This window comes from Pichia kudriavzevii, chromosome 1 (genome assembly GCF_003054445.1).
Source record: "Pichia kudriavzevii chromosome 1, complete sequence".
NCBI lineage: Eukaryota > Fungi > Ascomycota > Pichiomycetes > Pichiales > Pichiaceae > Pichia > Pichia kudriavzevii.
The window spans coordinates 139,886-155,253 of NC_042506.1; the positions used below are offsets into that span (position 1 = coordinate 139,886).

Consider the following 15,368-nt stretch of genomic DNA (forward strand, 5'->3'; position numbering starts at 1 on the left):
TGGCAGCGTCGATTACTGCTTTTATTCGCGTCGATTTTAGTAGCATGATTTCAATGATACTATAACATTTTGAAGACACCTCTTGCTATTCATGGAATATCTTTGAAGACCCAAATAAACTTGCAAAAAACGCAGCTAAGGTTTCATTGGTTCGAACCATTGTTTGCTGCGGTATAATTTAACTCTCCAAAATGGATGATTGGAGTCTGGTATGTATCTTAGTGTAAGAGCTATTCTGTTTTGTCTTTTGTTCGAAAAGTGACTAGCATTTCATATGTGTGCATGACTTACTAACATTATTTTCACCAATTTTTCACTCAAAATAGTTGAATGCTACAAACGTTGTTCGATTTCCAAAGAACAGAAACATTTTGACTAACGATACACCTGTGTTAGTCACATGCATAAAGTTTGATGATTCACATTCTCTACTATGGGTAGGGGACTCAAGAGGATATTTAACCTCCTATACTGGCTCTAGTTTAAGCATGTACACATCTGTGAAGGCACATAATGAGCCAATATTGAAAATAATCAACCATAAAAAAGGTGTGTTATCCTTGTCTTTTGGTTCTATCCGCTTAGGAACATCTGAAGGAGTCACACTTTTCAATATTCATTCAGAAGAACTAAAAGGTCTCAATACAATGTCATATACTTCAAATACCCAAACTGAATTGTTAGTTGCGGGCGACAAGGATGCAACTGGTTCTCGGATTTTTAAAGTTGATACTGTTAATCATTGCATCTCGGGTTCTTTTCATTACCCACATACTGTTGTCATGATGGAGACAAATTTGAAGTATATTATACTGGGAAGAAGCGATGGCTTTATTGATATAATGGACCCTAAAACTCATAACATACTAAAGACTTTCAAGGGGCATTCTTCAGGTATTTCAGATATTTCCGTAAAGGACAATAACCTTCTTACGAGTGGATTTTCAGTGAAAAAAGAACAGTTTATTCCTGACACTTTTGTGAATTCGTTTGATCTCAAATCATTAACTACTCTACCACCAATCCCGTTTCCGGCGGGTGCTGCTAAAGTATTTCACCATCCGACGATGCCAAATGTAATTTTGATTTCATCATCTGCCGGTCATATGAATTTTTTAGATGTGAAAAATCCTACAAGGCTGAATATATATCAGGCAGAAATTTCTACATATATCACTGCATTTGATATGGCAACATCGGGTTCGTTTTTGGCTTTTGTTGATGGATCGCATAAATTGAGTTTGTGGTCAAGCAAGTCCAACGAACCGAATTCAGGATTTGCTCTTTTTAACTCTCCTCTAACTTACCCGACACCCGTCAGCGAGGTAATACCTGCAGAAAATCATATTGTTTCTCCTGAAAGCCCACTGAGTTTAGTTAAAGTTCCCCCATTTCATACGCCACTATTATCCGCATTTCCTAGTGACCTCGTTTTCAAAGTGGGGGCTTTGCCTAGGCAAATCGATCCAGAGATTCAAAGAAGCTCAGAAGTAGTTAATGGGGTAGTCGTGGCACGATATAATCGGGAAAAGTTTGGGCCAAGAAACCTTGCAAACAAGTACACCAGTATTTCGTCACTAACAAAAAATGGGACAGTAATTCCCCGGTTCTTAAGTGAAAAGGATGATGACAGTGAAATCGATGATTACGAAAATGCTCAAAATAAAATAAAGGAAGAGGCCATAGCAAATGAAATATTTAGTTTAAAATCTACAAATAACGATGTACCCAATGCTTACAAACAGCTATCAATATTATACAGTAAGTTCGGTGTCGACGATTTCGATTTCGACATATACAATAAAACCAAATACTCTGGTCTTGAAATTAATTCAGGAAACTCATTTTTGAATCCAATCTTACAATTGTACAGATTTATTGCTCCAATATTCAACCATGCACTTTTGTCTCTATCAGAAGATGTTACTATGGAACCAAACTTACTTGTTGAATTGGGGTACTTATATGATATGATGAACAAATCAAATGGTAAGCATTGTGCTGCTTCCAATTTTCAAATTATCTTCTCTCAACTTGAAAAGGCTAAACAACTTGGTCTAACAAAAGATACAAGTATGTCTCGGGATGACTTCAAACAAAGAAGGCTAATACAAACATTTAATAGATTTTTATTGGATAGACTAGCGCTTGATGAGTGTAAACTTTACGGGACGGAGCAACCCAATAGATTAAACGACATATGCGGAGTTCTAACAGAAACTAACATATTTTCAAACTTTTGCTCTTTAACTCACAAGCGGGTAGCAATGTATCACTCAATTGACATTAACACGTTACCATCACTGCTCACAATTCCTACCACAGTTACTATTTTGAACTATATGGAAGCTTCAATAAACAAACATGCCCAACAAAGTATAACTTGTGAAAACTGTGCTCAAATTCACCCCGTTAATGCGTCTCTAACCATTAACAAATTATCACATGTGGTTGTACTTAACATTGACTTAACGAATCATCAAATGAACGAGATAAGGTACTTGACGGGATGGTTAGTTCCAAATTTTTATTATGCTCTTTCTCCGTTAGGAACCCCAGTGCTAAGAACAAATACAATTGGGGGAACAGCAACAGATATGAAAAGATACGAACTTATAGGATACACTGCACAAATTACCAATAGAGACAATGAAAGTCATTTGGTGACCTACTCTAAAATACGGAAGAACGCAAACGATTCAGGTACATGGTATCTTTTCAATGATTTTCTGTCCATGGAGGTTACAGAAGAAGAAGTGCTACAGGTTGCACATTGGTGGAAAAAACCTGTTGTTGTTGTCTATAAAGAAGTCGGAATTTATGATGAGTTTAACCCTAATATATATATGGAAAATTTGAATAAAGATATTCTCTATAGAGATCAATTTGTGAGTGGTGATAGAGAAAACAAACTTATTGATTACACTCTATTAAGTAAGGATGAAGAAATCAAACCAGGAACGTTAGTTGCTCTTGATGCAGAATTTGTTGAGCTTTCTCCCGCAGAATATGAATTTAATAGTGACGGATCTAAAACCCTGGTGAGGCCTGCAAAACTTTCACTTGCTCGAATATCTGTAGTTAGAGGAGAGGGTAAGAGGGAAGGCGAGTGTTTTATCGATGATTATATTGCAACTGATGAGCCAGTCCATGACTACAAAACTGCATATTCCGGAATCACTCACGGAGATTTAGATCCCAAAGTTTCAAACAAAAGTTTGGTCCATCTGCAAGTTGCTTATAGAAGAATATGGCTTCTCCTAAACATGGGATGTGTATTCATTGGACACTGGCTTTCAAGTGATTTTAGAATGATAAATATTTATATTCCACCTACACAAGTCCGAGACACAGGAAAGTTGTTCTATTTGAAAAAGGAAAGACGTAAACTAGGTTTGAAATTCTTAGCTCACCATGTATTAAAGAAAGACGTCCAGATGAGCAACCATAATTCCATAGAGGATGCAGTTTCATCACTACTTTTGTACAAAGAATACCTAAAATTGAAGGAATCAGGCCAGTTCGATAGCGTTCTCTCTAAAATATATCTTGAGGGACAGTTTTCGAATTTCAAGATTCCGACTGAAATAACTTTAAGGAAGGGATAACCAAAGGTAGCTGTACTATATAATGAAATTATCACTCAATTTCAACTGTAGAATAATTCAACTTTATATACGTATTTTTAAAGTTTTACAACGACGCTAAAAGCTGTAAATGCGATGCATGAATTTGATTATCGCAAACGAAGGTGCTGCTTATTTTGTCTGTGTTGCTCCTGGTGTTGTTGGAACCGTGTAGTGGGTTGAGTCTGTGTGTGGACTCCGTGGTTATTATTGTTCACATGATTGTTAGTCACATGCCTGTTTTTACTGCTAGTACCAAAGCTGATATGAGCATTCGTGCCAAATGGAGTAGTATTTCCTCTTGAAAATAGTGCAGAAGAGCTCGTGTTGCTTGGCTGGTAGCCATACCTGGATGACAAAACATTATTCTCTGATTCAAAAGATGGATTGGCAGCTTTCCCATTAGACGAGGGAATTTCTTCACTAAAGTCAGCACAGTTTGCCTTCCACATTGTTTTTAGCAAAACATTGAAGCTATCTAAATCCCCAGTATACCCATCATCTGCAGTATTACTATCTTTAAGTGAAAGACCTAAGCTTTTCGATAGCGAAGCATTCTTCGTTATGTACCCAGTAGTCATTGATTTTGCTACAGATTTGCTTAGCAAATCGTTAGACTTTGCGTCAATACTCAACCTTTTCTTCGGCGACTGATTTTCATTTATTCTTTTTAATGCATCTAAAGTTGGGTTAGTATGGCGTCTAATGTGCAAAAATTCACGAGAAATTTTCTCATACTGAAACCGGGTTGTTTGGTTTACAATTTTTGATGTAATCTGGTCGGCACCTTCTTCAGAAACATTCAAAGATGCAACATTCTCCCTTTGTAGCCAAAGCTTCTGTTGAGTACGGGTCTCTACCTCAGGCTCCTGGCTGGAGAGGTACGATGATAAGTCAATTTCTACAATTTTAGCATCATTATTTTTGTCTCTTGAAGAATCTTCATCTATTTTCTCGTCCCTCATCGCCTGTTCGGATAAAAGAGAGGTCTTTGAATTTGTATTCAAAATAGCTTGTTTCAGTTGTGCATGATTTTTCTGCGGTGTTGGTTGCTCTAGTCTTCCGACTCTCTGATGATTACTCTCTACTCTTTTATTTTTGTCCGTACTGTTAGTATTTTTAGAAGGTACTCTGAATGACAAGTACGACTCTTGGCGGTGTAACGACGGTTGTGAGACATTTCTTACCATACTGCTTGGATTGAACTGGCGAGTATCATTTGTTGTCTGCATTTTTTCGTTGTTCATATTGTACAATGTCAATCCAGATTGACGGAAAATTAATGAGTCCGGGTTGGTTATATTTGAGGAATCCGATTTATTAGAAAAAGATGTTCCAATAGTATCAGTTTTAGAAGTTGAGCCATGTTGCCTCAAAGTTGAGTCGGGGAAGGGAGTATCTTTAAAATTTTCAGCAACATCATGATTTTGTTTTGATGTACCATTACAATTTAAGAGTTCTCCTGTTCCGGTATTGTTCGGATCGGTATTAACTACAACTTGTGTAGTTGAACTTGATGCTTGAATTTGATGTTCTTGACCGGTGGATTGAGACAATAAAGTATTTAGTTTAAAATTCTTTAATGAAACTAGGGAATTGTTTTTAGTTTTTAGATCCCTTAAATAGATGGATGATACCTCATTATGTAACTCTTCAGTGTGTCGGCGTGAACTATTTGGACTTGATTTTTCATGGTTTCGTATTAGTTCATCATCTCTTATCTTACTTGAAGTTTCATCATCAGTCTTGACAATGTTATTTTCAGTCTCCATGTTCTGCGTACAAGAGCCAACATTGTGGATAGATTCCGCATCGTTTTGTTGGTTTCCCAACTTTCCTTTTTCTTCTGAACTAATTGCTTTCTCCAAGTTTGAGCAGTCAGTACCGTTAATTGGATCCTCCCGTGCAATGACACTTTCGTCGTTAACATCATCTTTAACACTACCTATCCTATCACTTTTTTTTTTATCATTATCTTCACTGGTAAAATTTCTCTGGTTAACTTGCTCAAAATCTTCCTTTCCTCCACCGGAAATGATCCTTGTGGGAGCACTGGTATCATCACCTTCAATTAAACTGCTGTTGATAGAGTTTGAGTGCTCTGTCTCGCTTTCCTTCTTATCACTAAAACACTTATGAGTCATGTCTTCCTTTGCTTCAGATACTCTTTTACCTTCCAAGGCAGTTTCTGCAGGTGTTTGTAAGGCTAAATCATCTGTAGGTTTTGTTCCTTCTTCTGTTTTCATGGTACTACCCAACAAAGTTCCAACATTTGATCCATGTGTTTCTTTCATAGGCGTTATTGAGTTTTCTATGTGAGGTGGTATTGGTGAATGCCTCAAGTGAATAGCAGCAGGTTCTAATGATCGTGTCCTGGTTAACGATGGTTTCTTCTTGTCATCTCTCATAAACTCACTCAATAGATCGACTGATCTGTTTCTCAGCAATTTTGTATGTGGTTTTATATTTGATTGTGGAAGTCTAGGCACACTTTTTTTGGAGTTTACCACAGTGAATTGTTTGTTTTTCTTTCGTCTTGGAAGTGGACTGGGTGAATCATTAGAAAAACTTAAGCTATCTTCTACTTTTTGGGTCATAACAAGAAGGACAAGTCAGGTGACTCTATCTACAGGGCTGTGTCCTCAATGTGATTCTATTACTTTCGGTGTAATAATTGTAAGCTGAACAAAAGACGAGGTGGAAATTAAAAAAGGCGAGATATCTTGAAGCACAGCGATAAATGTTTTGGCTAAACAACTTGTTATGTCCATTGGGCTTTTAGGGCACCTCTTAAAATTTTATTGGTTAGATCACAGCTTACTCTTAACTGCTTGAGATGGCTGTGACAAAGAAGGTGAATCTATACAAGGTAGCTAATGATTATATCGAAAAAATACTCGCAAGTGATCGAGGCGAAAATAGTACATCCATTAGAGTTCTATTGTTAGATAAAGATACAGCACCCATCATCTCACTTGTGTCCACTCAGAGTAATCTTCTAAAAAAAGAAGTCTATTTGGTAGAAAGACTTGAATCGGAAACCAGGGATAAACTCAGAAATTTGAAATGCATATGTTTTTTGAAGCCCAGTGATTTAACCATAACCAAGCTAGCCCAGGAAATAAATAATCCAAAATATTCCAGCTATGACATTTATTTTAACAATGTTATATCAAAGTCCAGGTTGGAGAGGTTAGCTGAGGCAGATGATCTAGAAATTGTTCATAAGGTTGTCGAAGTCTTTCAAGACTATTATGTCTTAAATAAATCATTCTTTACAGCAACCAATGCTCCCAACCCACTTTTGGCTTCCCCGGCTATTGGATGGGACCCAGCTGCATTCCAATCGTCAATTGACAGTTTATTATCGTTCATTCTTTCACTAAACATTAAGCCTACTATAAGATACGAAAATAATTCAAAGATGGCTTTTAAACTTGCTAATGCAATGAAATATGAAATCGAGTCATCTAATAGCCAGTTGTTTGATAATATCATGCCTCGGTCTATCACAGAGCCAATGGTTTTAATATTGGATAGAAAGAATGATCCAATAACACCTCTTTTATTCCCTTGGACGTACCAATCGATGATACATGAGATGCTGACAATAAATAACACTAACAATACTGTTGATCTGTCACATTTGAGCAGTGTCGGTGAAGAATTAAAGACGGTTATAATGAATGAAATTCAAGACCCTTTTTATGAAAAATGCATGTACTCAAATTTTGGTGATTTATCATCTCGATTGAAAGAATACGTTGATGACTATAAACAGAAGACAAAGACAAACTCAAACATTTCTTCCATTAAAGATATGAAGTTTTTCCTTGAGAATTACCCTGAGTTTAAAAAAATATCTTTGAATTTATCCAAACATATGTTGCTCACATCAGAGATCGATAAACAAATACATCAAAAGAGAATTTGGGAAACCAGTGAATTTGAGCAAGATATGTGTAGTACTCCGGACCTCTCTCATCATGATTCTGATCTACAAGAATTAGAGCGGTTTCTACACGATAAAGCAAGTCGGGATGGTACTATTAATAAGCCCATCCCTGAAGATGAAAAGCTTAGACTTTTATCATTGTATGCTATAAAATATGAAAATCATGCAAGCTGTAAAACCAAGGATTTATTGGAAACACTAAACAATCCAAAGTTCAGCTCCTTTATTCCATTACTTTTGAAATATTGTGGTTCTCAGGCAAGAATGGCGGGTGAAGAAGGACAAATATTTAACAAATTAGGCAATAACGGTGGATCAACCAACCAAGTTGCTGCATTATTTAACAATTTTTCACGGAACAGTAATTCAGATAACGCTTATATGCAGCATCAACCGAGGCTTGTAAATGTGTTACAGCGTCTACTAAAGACCAAAACTGGGTTGAGTGACAATTTATTCCCATCTGTAAATACCAACAACACTACAGCAAAAGTTCCACGGGATGTTGTTGTGTTTGTTATTGGAGGTGTATGTTATGAAGAAGTTAGGTTTGTTTATGAATTGAATCAAAACAACGAAGATTTCAACATCTTGATTGGGGGTACTAATACTCTAAATAGCAATACATTTATTAACAATCTCATAGATAGTTCTACATAGTTAGAAATATTTTTAATGGTGCTAATAATCTTGGCACCACTATTAGCATACTTATAGGTTTGTTTACGTATATTCATGCAAAATACAAGATCTCAATTTTTTTTTCTGGGTTAAAGAAGATCGGTATTTTCAAGTATATCTTTCTTGCCATTTATTTAGCATTGAAGTAAGTGTGTCCAAATGCATTACGGAATCATTGTAGCACGTTATCAACTTATTCTTTAGCTCGGTTATCTCCGGATTCACTTGGGTTGAATCATCCATTGCATAGAGCGTTTTCTTGAACTCTTCTTCGTTGCTTAAATTTATATGAATAGTAGAAACAAAATCTACTATCGAAAATATTCTTCTGTTCATTTCATTCATGTTCGTTCTTGCACTAGGTATATTTGCTCTAAAAGGCTTATCTTCAGGAGCAACATTCTGCTTCTGCTCCTTTTTTTCCCTTCTGCTAGATCTCTTCGAAGGGGTAACAGTGTTTGAACCACCCACTAATTTTCTATCTGGAAAATTATTATCAGTCTCGGTGTTTGTTTCGTTAAAGTTTTCTGACTCGTTCATGTCTGATCCGACCTGGGTTTTCCTTCGGTTTGTCTTTTTTATATCCTTTTTAGGTTTTTCTTCGGCGTTGGTGACATTCACATCATTATCTTTATGATTATGGTTTTGGGTGTTGATATAGTTTTTGCTATTGTCATTCTTATGTCCTCCCTCTGTACCCTGTTCCAACTTTGGATCAACATCATCTGCTTGATGGTTCCAGGTTTCTGATAATTTAGTTTTACTTTTTCTCTGGTTACTATTCCGCAGTTCTCGTCCTTCATTTATTTGAGATGGTGTAATATTGACATCTTCAGGGTTAACACCGCTTTCTTTGGCACTTTCTTCCAATGCCTTCTTGAGCATCTCTTCGTAGTTATAGATAGATGATCTTTTCCTGTGTTTTCTTTTACCATCATCTGATGTCTCATCATTATCTTCATTCTTAATCTCAGAATCAAGGTCAGCAGTTTGCTCATCGCCAGATTTGATAGCTTGGCCTTTTCCTTGTTTTCTTTTTGAGCCTCTTTTGGCATGGAAGGAACTTGCTGATGAGGCATCATACTGACTCCGTCGATAACCAAATTTGTCAGTAAACAGGGTATGAAAATGAGGTTTACATTGCTCACACCAGTATTTTTCCGGTGAGTTCTCTTCATCTTTGATCCCAACACAATAGCCATGCTGCCAAACAGAACATGTCTCACATTGAATAAAGAACCCAGGATCAACGTTGTTAAATTCTCCCTGATGATTTTTAGGAACACTTAAATCATCCTCTCCGCAGATGCATCTTGTAATCTCTTCTACTTCATCAACAAACTCTTCTCCTTCTTCTGCTCCTTCTTTTTCTTCCATTTGACGGTTGGTTTCCCCTGCTGTGATGTCCCCGTTCCTACTCCTGTTTGAACGTTTATTTGAAGAAACAGAAGCTGGTGGATTGTATGTATCCATATCATTTTCCCCAAGATCAAAATCTTCAGTGGCGTATACTGGCTGTGTACTATGGTTTCGTCTTGATCTTCTGGATGACATTGTTGATTTTCCAAAGTATCTCAACCTACGAAACCTCAATTAGAAGGGACAAATAAAGATATATCCCTAAGTTTGTACAATTTGAATAAATGAGATTATCCGCATTTCTGCAATCCTAGATAATCAATTAATATTCGAGCATATTCGTAATGGGGGAAAAAAAAACTTTACAAATTTGCGTTTATAGAAGACCTCGTAAGAAGTGGCGAGGTTGAATATAATGGGTGGGGAGGGGAGGAAGAGAATAAGACGAAATAACAACGAATGACATGAGTTTTTACAATGATGATGCTAGCAGGTACAAGAGAAGACGTGTGGTAAAAAATAGAGTTGGATCAAGTAGGAGAAGGACAACTGACATTGAGCAGACACCCAATGAAGCTAATGAAGATGGTTATCAAAATGGAAATAATAACGAACTTCTGTCCAATGAGAAGACCAATATGACTGTATCTACACCTGATGTCCTGAAGGAGAAGCCTGTTTGGATGAGTGATGCGGAGTGGGCTATCCAGCAAGCGTCTGTAAAACGTGCCATTGAACCGTTGGTTCAAGGTGATAACGACGACAAAGAGGTGGATAAAATGGCATACGAGGACATAAATGTCAAGATGAAATATCTAAAGGATATCAAAGATTCCGGTAAGGATGAGATTGTCAAGGAGTATTATAATACACAAACATTCCACTCTAGACAATCTAAACGTACTGAATCGCCAATTTACAGGTTGAGATCTTTTAACAACTGTATCAAGTACATTCTAATTAACAAGTATGGTATACCTGAAGGTAGTACATTGGACCTGGGTTGTGGTAAAGGTGGAGATCTGGCGAAATGGGGGATGAACAACACCAGACAATACGTTGGTATTGATTTAAGTGATGAAAGTATCAGAGAAGCAATCAAAAGGTATAAGAATGGTAGATACAGTTTCCAAGCTGTATTTGCTACTGGAGATGCCTTCAAGGTTGAATTACCGGAAATCTTGAAAGATTTCTCAATGGAGCAAGTATCGTTTTTACAGTTTGATAATATCAGTATGCAATTTTGCATGCATTATGCCTTCAGCAGTGAGGCGAGCGTTGAGAGTATGTTGAACAATGTAAGCAAAAGTCTCAGGGTTGGAGGGATGTTTGTTGGTACGATTCCAAGTAGCGACTTTATTAAATGGAAGATCAACAAAATGAAAGAAGGGGAAAAAGGGTGGGGAAATTCGCTTTATTCGGTAACGTTCCCAGATTTAGAAGGGTGTTGGGATAGGGAAAAGAAGAACTTCAAAAAGCCTTTTGGGAATGTGTACAACTATTTTCTCAAGGACGCCGTTGAGGATGTCCCCGAATATGTTGTTCCCTTTGAGAAGTTCCGTAGCATGTGTGAAGATCACGGTTTGGAACTTCGGTACAAAAAGAACTTCTTTGACATGTTCAACAAGGAGATTGCAACATTTTTCCCAATGCTCCCTGGTCCACTAGTGCAGTCTCTCCGCCAAGAGGATGGAACATACGGTGTGTCTGGAGAGGAGAGAGAGGCATGTTCCTTTTACCTCTCATTTGCCTTTGAGCGTGTTTGACTGCGTCGCATACATGTTGCTGAAGGGGGGTGGGGGGGTAGACACTAAGCGTCAGATCTGTAATGTACTAAAGAAAAGTAAAGTAATATAATTTTACGCTAATGTGTGAGCGCATCTGTAGGTCCAAAGTGATAATGGAGTGCATGACACATGCATATGCGAACGCGTACTACAATGCATTATATGTGCAGGATATCAAAGATATATGTGGTATATGTTTTTTTTACTGCATAAGCACGTCGTTCCTGCGGCATACTAAGAGTCCCGTACGAAAATAGCAGCCGGATTTGCACTAGTGGGCCGTTGCATATTTCCAGTCTGGAAAGTCAAGAGAAAATGATTATCCGCCAGCCAGCGTCTAGGTGTGGGTCTGGAAGTTTGGTGTCTGTTCCTGTTGGAAGCTCTTTTTGTTTCCATTTATAATTATATCACCAGCTACAACTTCTACTACAATCAGAGTTTTATCATCGTCTACAAAACACGACGGCATTAAGAACAACAACAACAACAACAACAACAACTAGAAAATGGTGTCTATATCTGCGCCCTTCAATGTCCAACATAACCCCAAGGTAAAGGACGTAGCTGTTCTCATGTGGAATAATAAGAGCAACAAAAACGAACAGGAGTCAAGGTCCTTAAGAAACACATATTCTCAAAACTCGTCTACGCAATCCGTGTCCACTGCTCATAATAGTGGGTCTGGGTTTAGAAAAAATGCAATCGTGGTGTGCACGATAGAATTCACAGCTGAGTATCATAATGAGCTCTCGTGCTCTCCTGGTGAAGTCTTCAAACTGATAGATCCAAAAGTTGTTAATGGTTGGGTTTTAGTACAATCTCTAAGCAATGGTGCAAAGGGTTGGGCACCTAATTCGAGTATGAAGCTTCTAGACTTGTTCAAAAACAAAAATGAAAACACATCCAAACCTTCCCTGGGTTCTCAGCCAAGCTCTGTTGAAACTTCCCCTTGTGCTACATCACCGAAAAAGGACACAAGACTGTTGTCTTTAAGAAGCTCAGCCGCTTCTTCTTCAACATCTTCGAGTAATTCATTTATTGACTATTATGCATCCCCAAGAGATAGTTTACCCTACAGTTCGGTTTATGTCCATTCGATGTATCTAAGAGAGGGGAATCGATACATGTTTTGGTACAGAGTTGACCTACAATCGAAAAACATACCTAACCAAATCATTCATTTGGCTAGATATTATAATGAATTTGCCAGTCTCCATAAAGCTTTGAATAAGCACATCAAATCGCTGAACCTCGACGTGATTTTGCCCAAACTACCTCCTTCAGTTGACTTGTTGGATTCGTCTGAAGAATTGGATTCCCTATCAAGAAATTTATCAAACTTGAATAGATACTTGAACGTTGTCTTTGCTATTGTCAACCAACAGCCTACAAATTCACCTCTGCTTCAAACTCTTGTAACGTTCTTGTCGCCTATTGACAAGGATTTTCAACATTATGTCAGCCTAACTGATGACGAAATAATGAAAATCTTAACTCCTCAATCTTCCAATAATCCAGAGGAGATCCCGTTGGATATCAGCTTGCCAAACACCACTGATAATAATGGTGAGTTATTTGCTAAGCCTTCATCAATAGGTGTGCATCGTAGTGCATCCGTCAGTTCAACGTCAAGCCACTCTTCGAAAATTTCCAACATTTTGGACATAAACAAATCTAACGATTTCATAAAGATAAAAATAATATACAGAGATGAGTTTAGTATTATCAAACTAGACATGAAAACGATCAACTTTTTGACTTTATCTAAGGCAGTTGCTCGAAAGGTCAACAGATTGAACGGGCTGACTCTAGCTTACAAGAATTCAAATTCTGTTTTCATTTTACTGAGAGATGATGAGGGTCTCGAACGTGCCTTAAAGGATAACAATTCGAAATTGATTATCAAGGTTATCTGAATAGACTCTTAATTTTTCATTTTATTTTCTGTGTAAATTAATGCTTTTCCCTTTATCTGTATCTTCCCATTTTCTTGCTTTAAATTATTGCTTTACTTTTTAAATATGGTTTTACTTTTTGTATTCACTATTTGTTTCCTATTGAAAGGCTTAGTAGTTTTAACAAAAGATTTCTCATGATATTTCGCTTTAAAAAAAAAGTTGCAAACGAGAATTACATCGGAACTCAGAAATCAAAGCACCCCGCAAGTGAGCATTCATCACCTTCGTAAGGCTAGTTCACAATCAGAGAATAGAGGTAAACGGCAATGCAATTTGGACTCTTAATATGGGTGCTGTATAGTTTGCTTGATTATTGTCTTGCACATACGGGTGAATACGTTTTTGCGATCAACCAAATAAATTCAAGTTTCCCGATTCCATTGGCTTCAATTCATATAACTGACAATGAAACAACAATAGATCCATCCAATTTGGTATCGGAACCATTAGAGGATGTATGCCTATCGTTTTTTCACGCACGTCAGGAAACCCCACAATTTAAATGCTTTAATTACTTCGAAAACTCAAATGTTGCCTCAAAAAATGGCGAATTGATCGGGGAGTTGAGACTATTTATGGATCATTCATGGATTGATTCTGTTTCTTTCATCAGCACCGACTCCCCACTAAAAATTACATTCAGCAATATCAATGAACTACATGATCCACAGCCGAGGTTACAAATACCTACAACTGAGCTATCCTCCAAGGATAAATCTTTCTCAAACGCTAAAGACGTGATGACGAAAGAGACAAGTGAAAATTTTGAAGTGGAGGGAAAGCAAGAAGACGATAAGTCTTTAAAAAAGCCAAAACTGATTGATGGTGATGTTGATGTTGATGGTGTGGAATTTGAAGAAGTGGTGAAACCCTCCAACTTTTATAAAGACAACCAAACTTTCATTGAGAGAAACTGGAAATTTATACTTGGTCCAATAGTTGTTATTATTATCATTGGTAACCTCTTTGGACCACGTAATTAAGAAAAACTAAATGTAACTGGAGTTGCTCAGGCCTCACTATTGCACGAGAGCAAAAGAAAAGAGGGCAATATTTCCATTATCAAGAGTATGGAGCTTTTTTTTTTACCTATCAGAAGGACAATTTCGTACTTGGATATAGTAATGAATTTATGCTTTCCTTATCATGGATTCTCTGATATCACATGTTCCACGTTATTGGCTAGAAAATGTAAACCATCTGTGTTGAGTAATTCTAACACCTTCTAATAAATAAAAATGTAAAAAAGAAACGTTGACATTTCCATCTTGGTTCATTCTATTTGTTATAACTAGTATCAATACCAGGAGAATGACAACGTGTGTAGGTATTTTGTGTCTTTATGCTGCTTCAGTTCACGTCTTTTCCCTTTGATTGTCAAATGCTAGATTTATCACTCCATTGTAGGTGTGAGAATGAGGCTTTCTTGCAAACAGTTACTCATTGTATTCAAAATTATGCAAGAGATCCAGCTGACTTTACAAGTGCATATAACCAAGTGGCCAGCATGTGTAAAGCGCAAGGAGGTAAAAGTTAGGAAGTTATTAATTTGGTTAAATTAAATGAAAATGCAACTAATCATTTAGCCAGTTATGATAGCTTACCAGCACCGGTATATAAGTCAAACTTGGTGTGGAAACCAATTAAAATAAACCAGGTTCAACTTAAAAGCATTGAAAATTCAAGAATGGATATAAACCAAAGCAAATAATTTCCGACTCGATTAAAAATTTCAGTAATAGAGTGCTAGAAAAAGAGCTGTTTCAATATGATGAAGTTCTAGAAGCCCAGTAATTACCCAACTACCATGATTTAAAGGAAATTAAAACATTTACTTTGATAAATTATTAGATACACCTGGACATTTGCTATACAGTCCGGTAGTTGTTCCAGAGAATTTATATAAGCTGTTTTACGGAAGCGTCTCTAGGCTGGTTGACCAAAGTTCCTTACCAACATCATATGGTTGGTGCATATATGTATGTTGGGTCGGAGGTGGGGG

General features: G+C 37.1%; 7 protein-coding genes across 7 annotated transcripts; 5 read left to right on the forward strand and 2 right to left on the reverse strand.

The window, feature by feature from the left end:
- Positions 1–488: 488 nt before the first annotated feature.
- On the forward strand, positions 489–3,608 carry C5L36_0A00690 (uncharacterized protein; the record flags this gene model as incomplete). Its single annotated transcript, XM_029463074.1, has 1 exon — positions 489–3,608. The coding sequence occupies one exon, from the start codon at positions 489–491 to the stop codon at positions 3,606–3,608; it is 3,120 nt and encodes a 1,039-aa protein (XP_029318934.1).
- A 128-nt stretch (positions 3,609–3,736) lies between these two features.
- C5L36_0A00700 (uncharacterized protein) lies at positions 3,737–6,223 on the reverse strand (the record flags this gene model as incomplete). Its single annotated transcript, XM_029463075.1, has 1 exon — positions 3,737–6,223. The coding sequence occupies one exon, from the start codon at positions 6,221–6,223 to the stop codon at positions 3,737–3,739; it is 2,487 nt and encodes an 828-aa protein (XP_029318935.1).
- A 239-nt stretch (positions 6,224–6,462) lies between these two features.
- C5L36_0A00710 (uncharacterized protein) lies at positions 6,463–8,241 on the forward strand (the record flags this gene model as incomplete). Its single annotated transcript, XM_029463076.1, has 1 exon — positions 6,463–8,241. One exon carries the CDS (start codon positions 6,463–6,465, stop codon positions 8,239–8,241), a length of 1,779 nt encoding a protein of 592 aa, XP_029318936.1.
- Positions 8,242–8,370: 129 nt separating this feature from the next.
- C5L36_0A00720 (uncharacterized protein) lies at positions 8,371–9,816 on the reverse strand (the record flags this gene model as incomplete). The annotated part of the gene is made up of 1 exon (XM_029463077.1): positions 8,371–9,816. The coding sequence occupies one exon, from the start codon at positions 9,814–9,816 to the stop codon at positions 8,371–8,373; it is 1,446 nt and encodes a 481-aa protein (XP_029318937.1).
- Positions 9,817–10,085: 269 nt separating this feature from the next.
- On the forward strand, positions 10,086–11,387 carry C5L36_0A00730 (uncharacterized protein; the record flags this gene model as incomplete). Its single annotated transcript, XM_029463078.1, has 1 exon — positions 10,086–11,387. One exon carries the CDS (start codon positions 10,086–10,088, stop codon positions 11,385–11,387), a length of 1,302 nt encoding a protein of 433 aa, XP_029318938.1.
- A 527-nt stretch (positions 11,388–11,914) lies between these two features.
- On the forward strand, positions 11,915–13,324 carry C5L36_0A00740 (uncharacterized protein; the record flags this gene model as incomplete). The annotated part of the gene is made up of 1 exon (XM_029463079.1): positions 11,915–13,324. One exon carries the CDS (start codon positions 11,915–11,917, stop codon positions 13,322–13,324), a length of 1,410 nt encoding a protein of 469 aa, XP_029318939.1.
- Positions 13,325–13,632: 308 nt separating this feature from the next.
- On the forward strand, positions 13,633–14,349 carry C5L36_0A00745 (uncharacterized protein; the record flags this gene model as incomplete). The annotated part of the gene is made up of 1 exon (XM_029463080.1): positions 13,633–14,349. The coding sequence occupies one exon, from the start codon at positions 13,633–13,635 to the stop codon at positions 14,347–14,349; it is 717 nt and encodes a 238-aa protein (XP_029318940.1).
- Between the last annotated feature and the right edge of the window lie 1,019 nt (positions 14,350–15,368).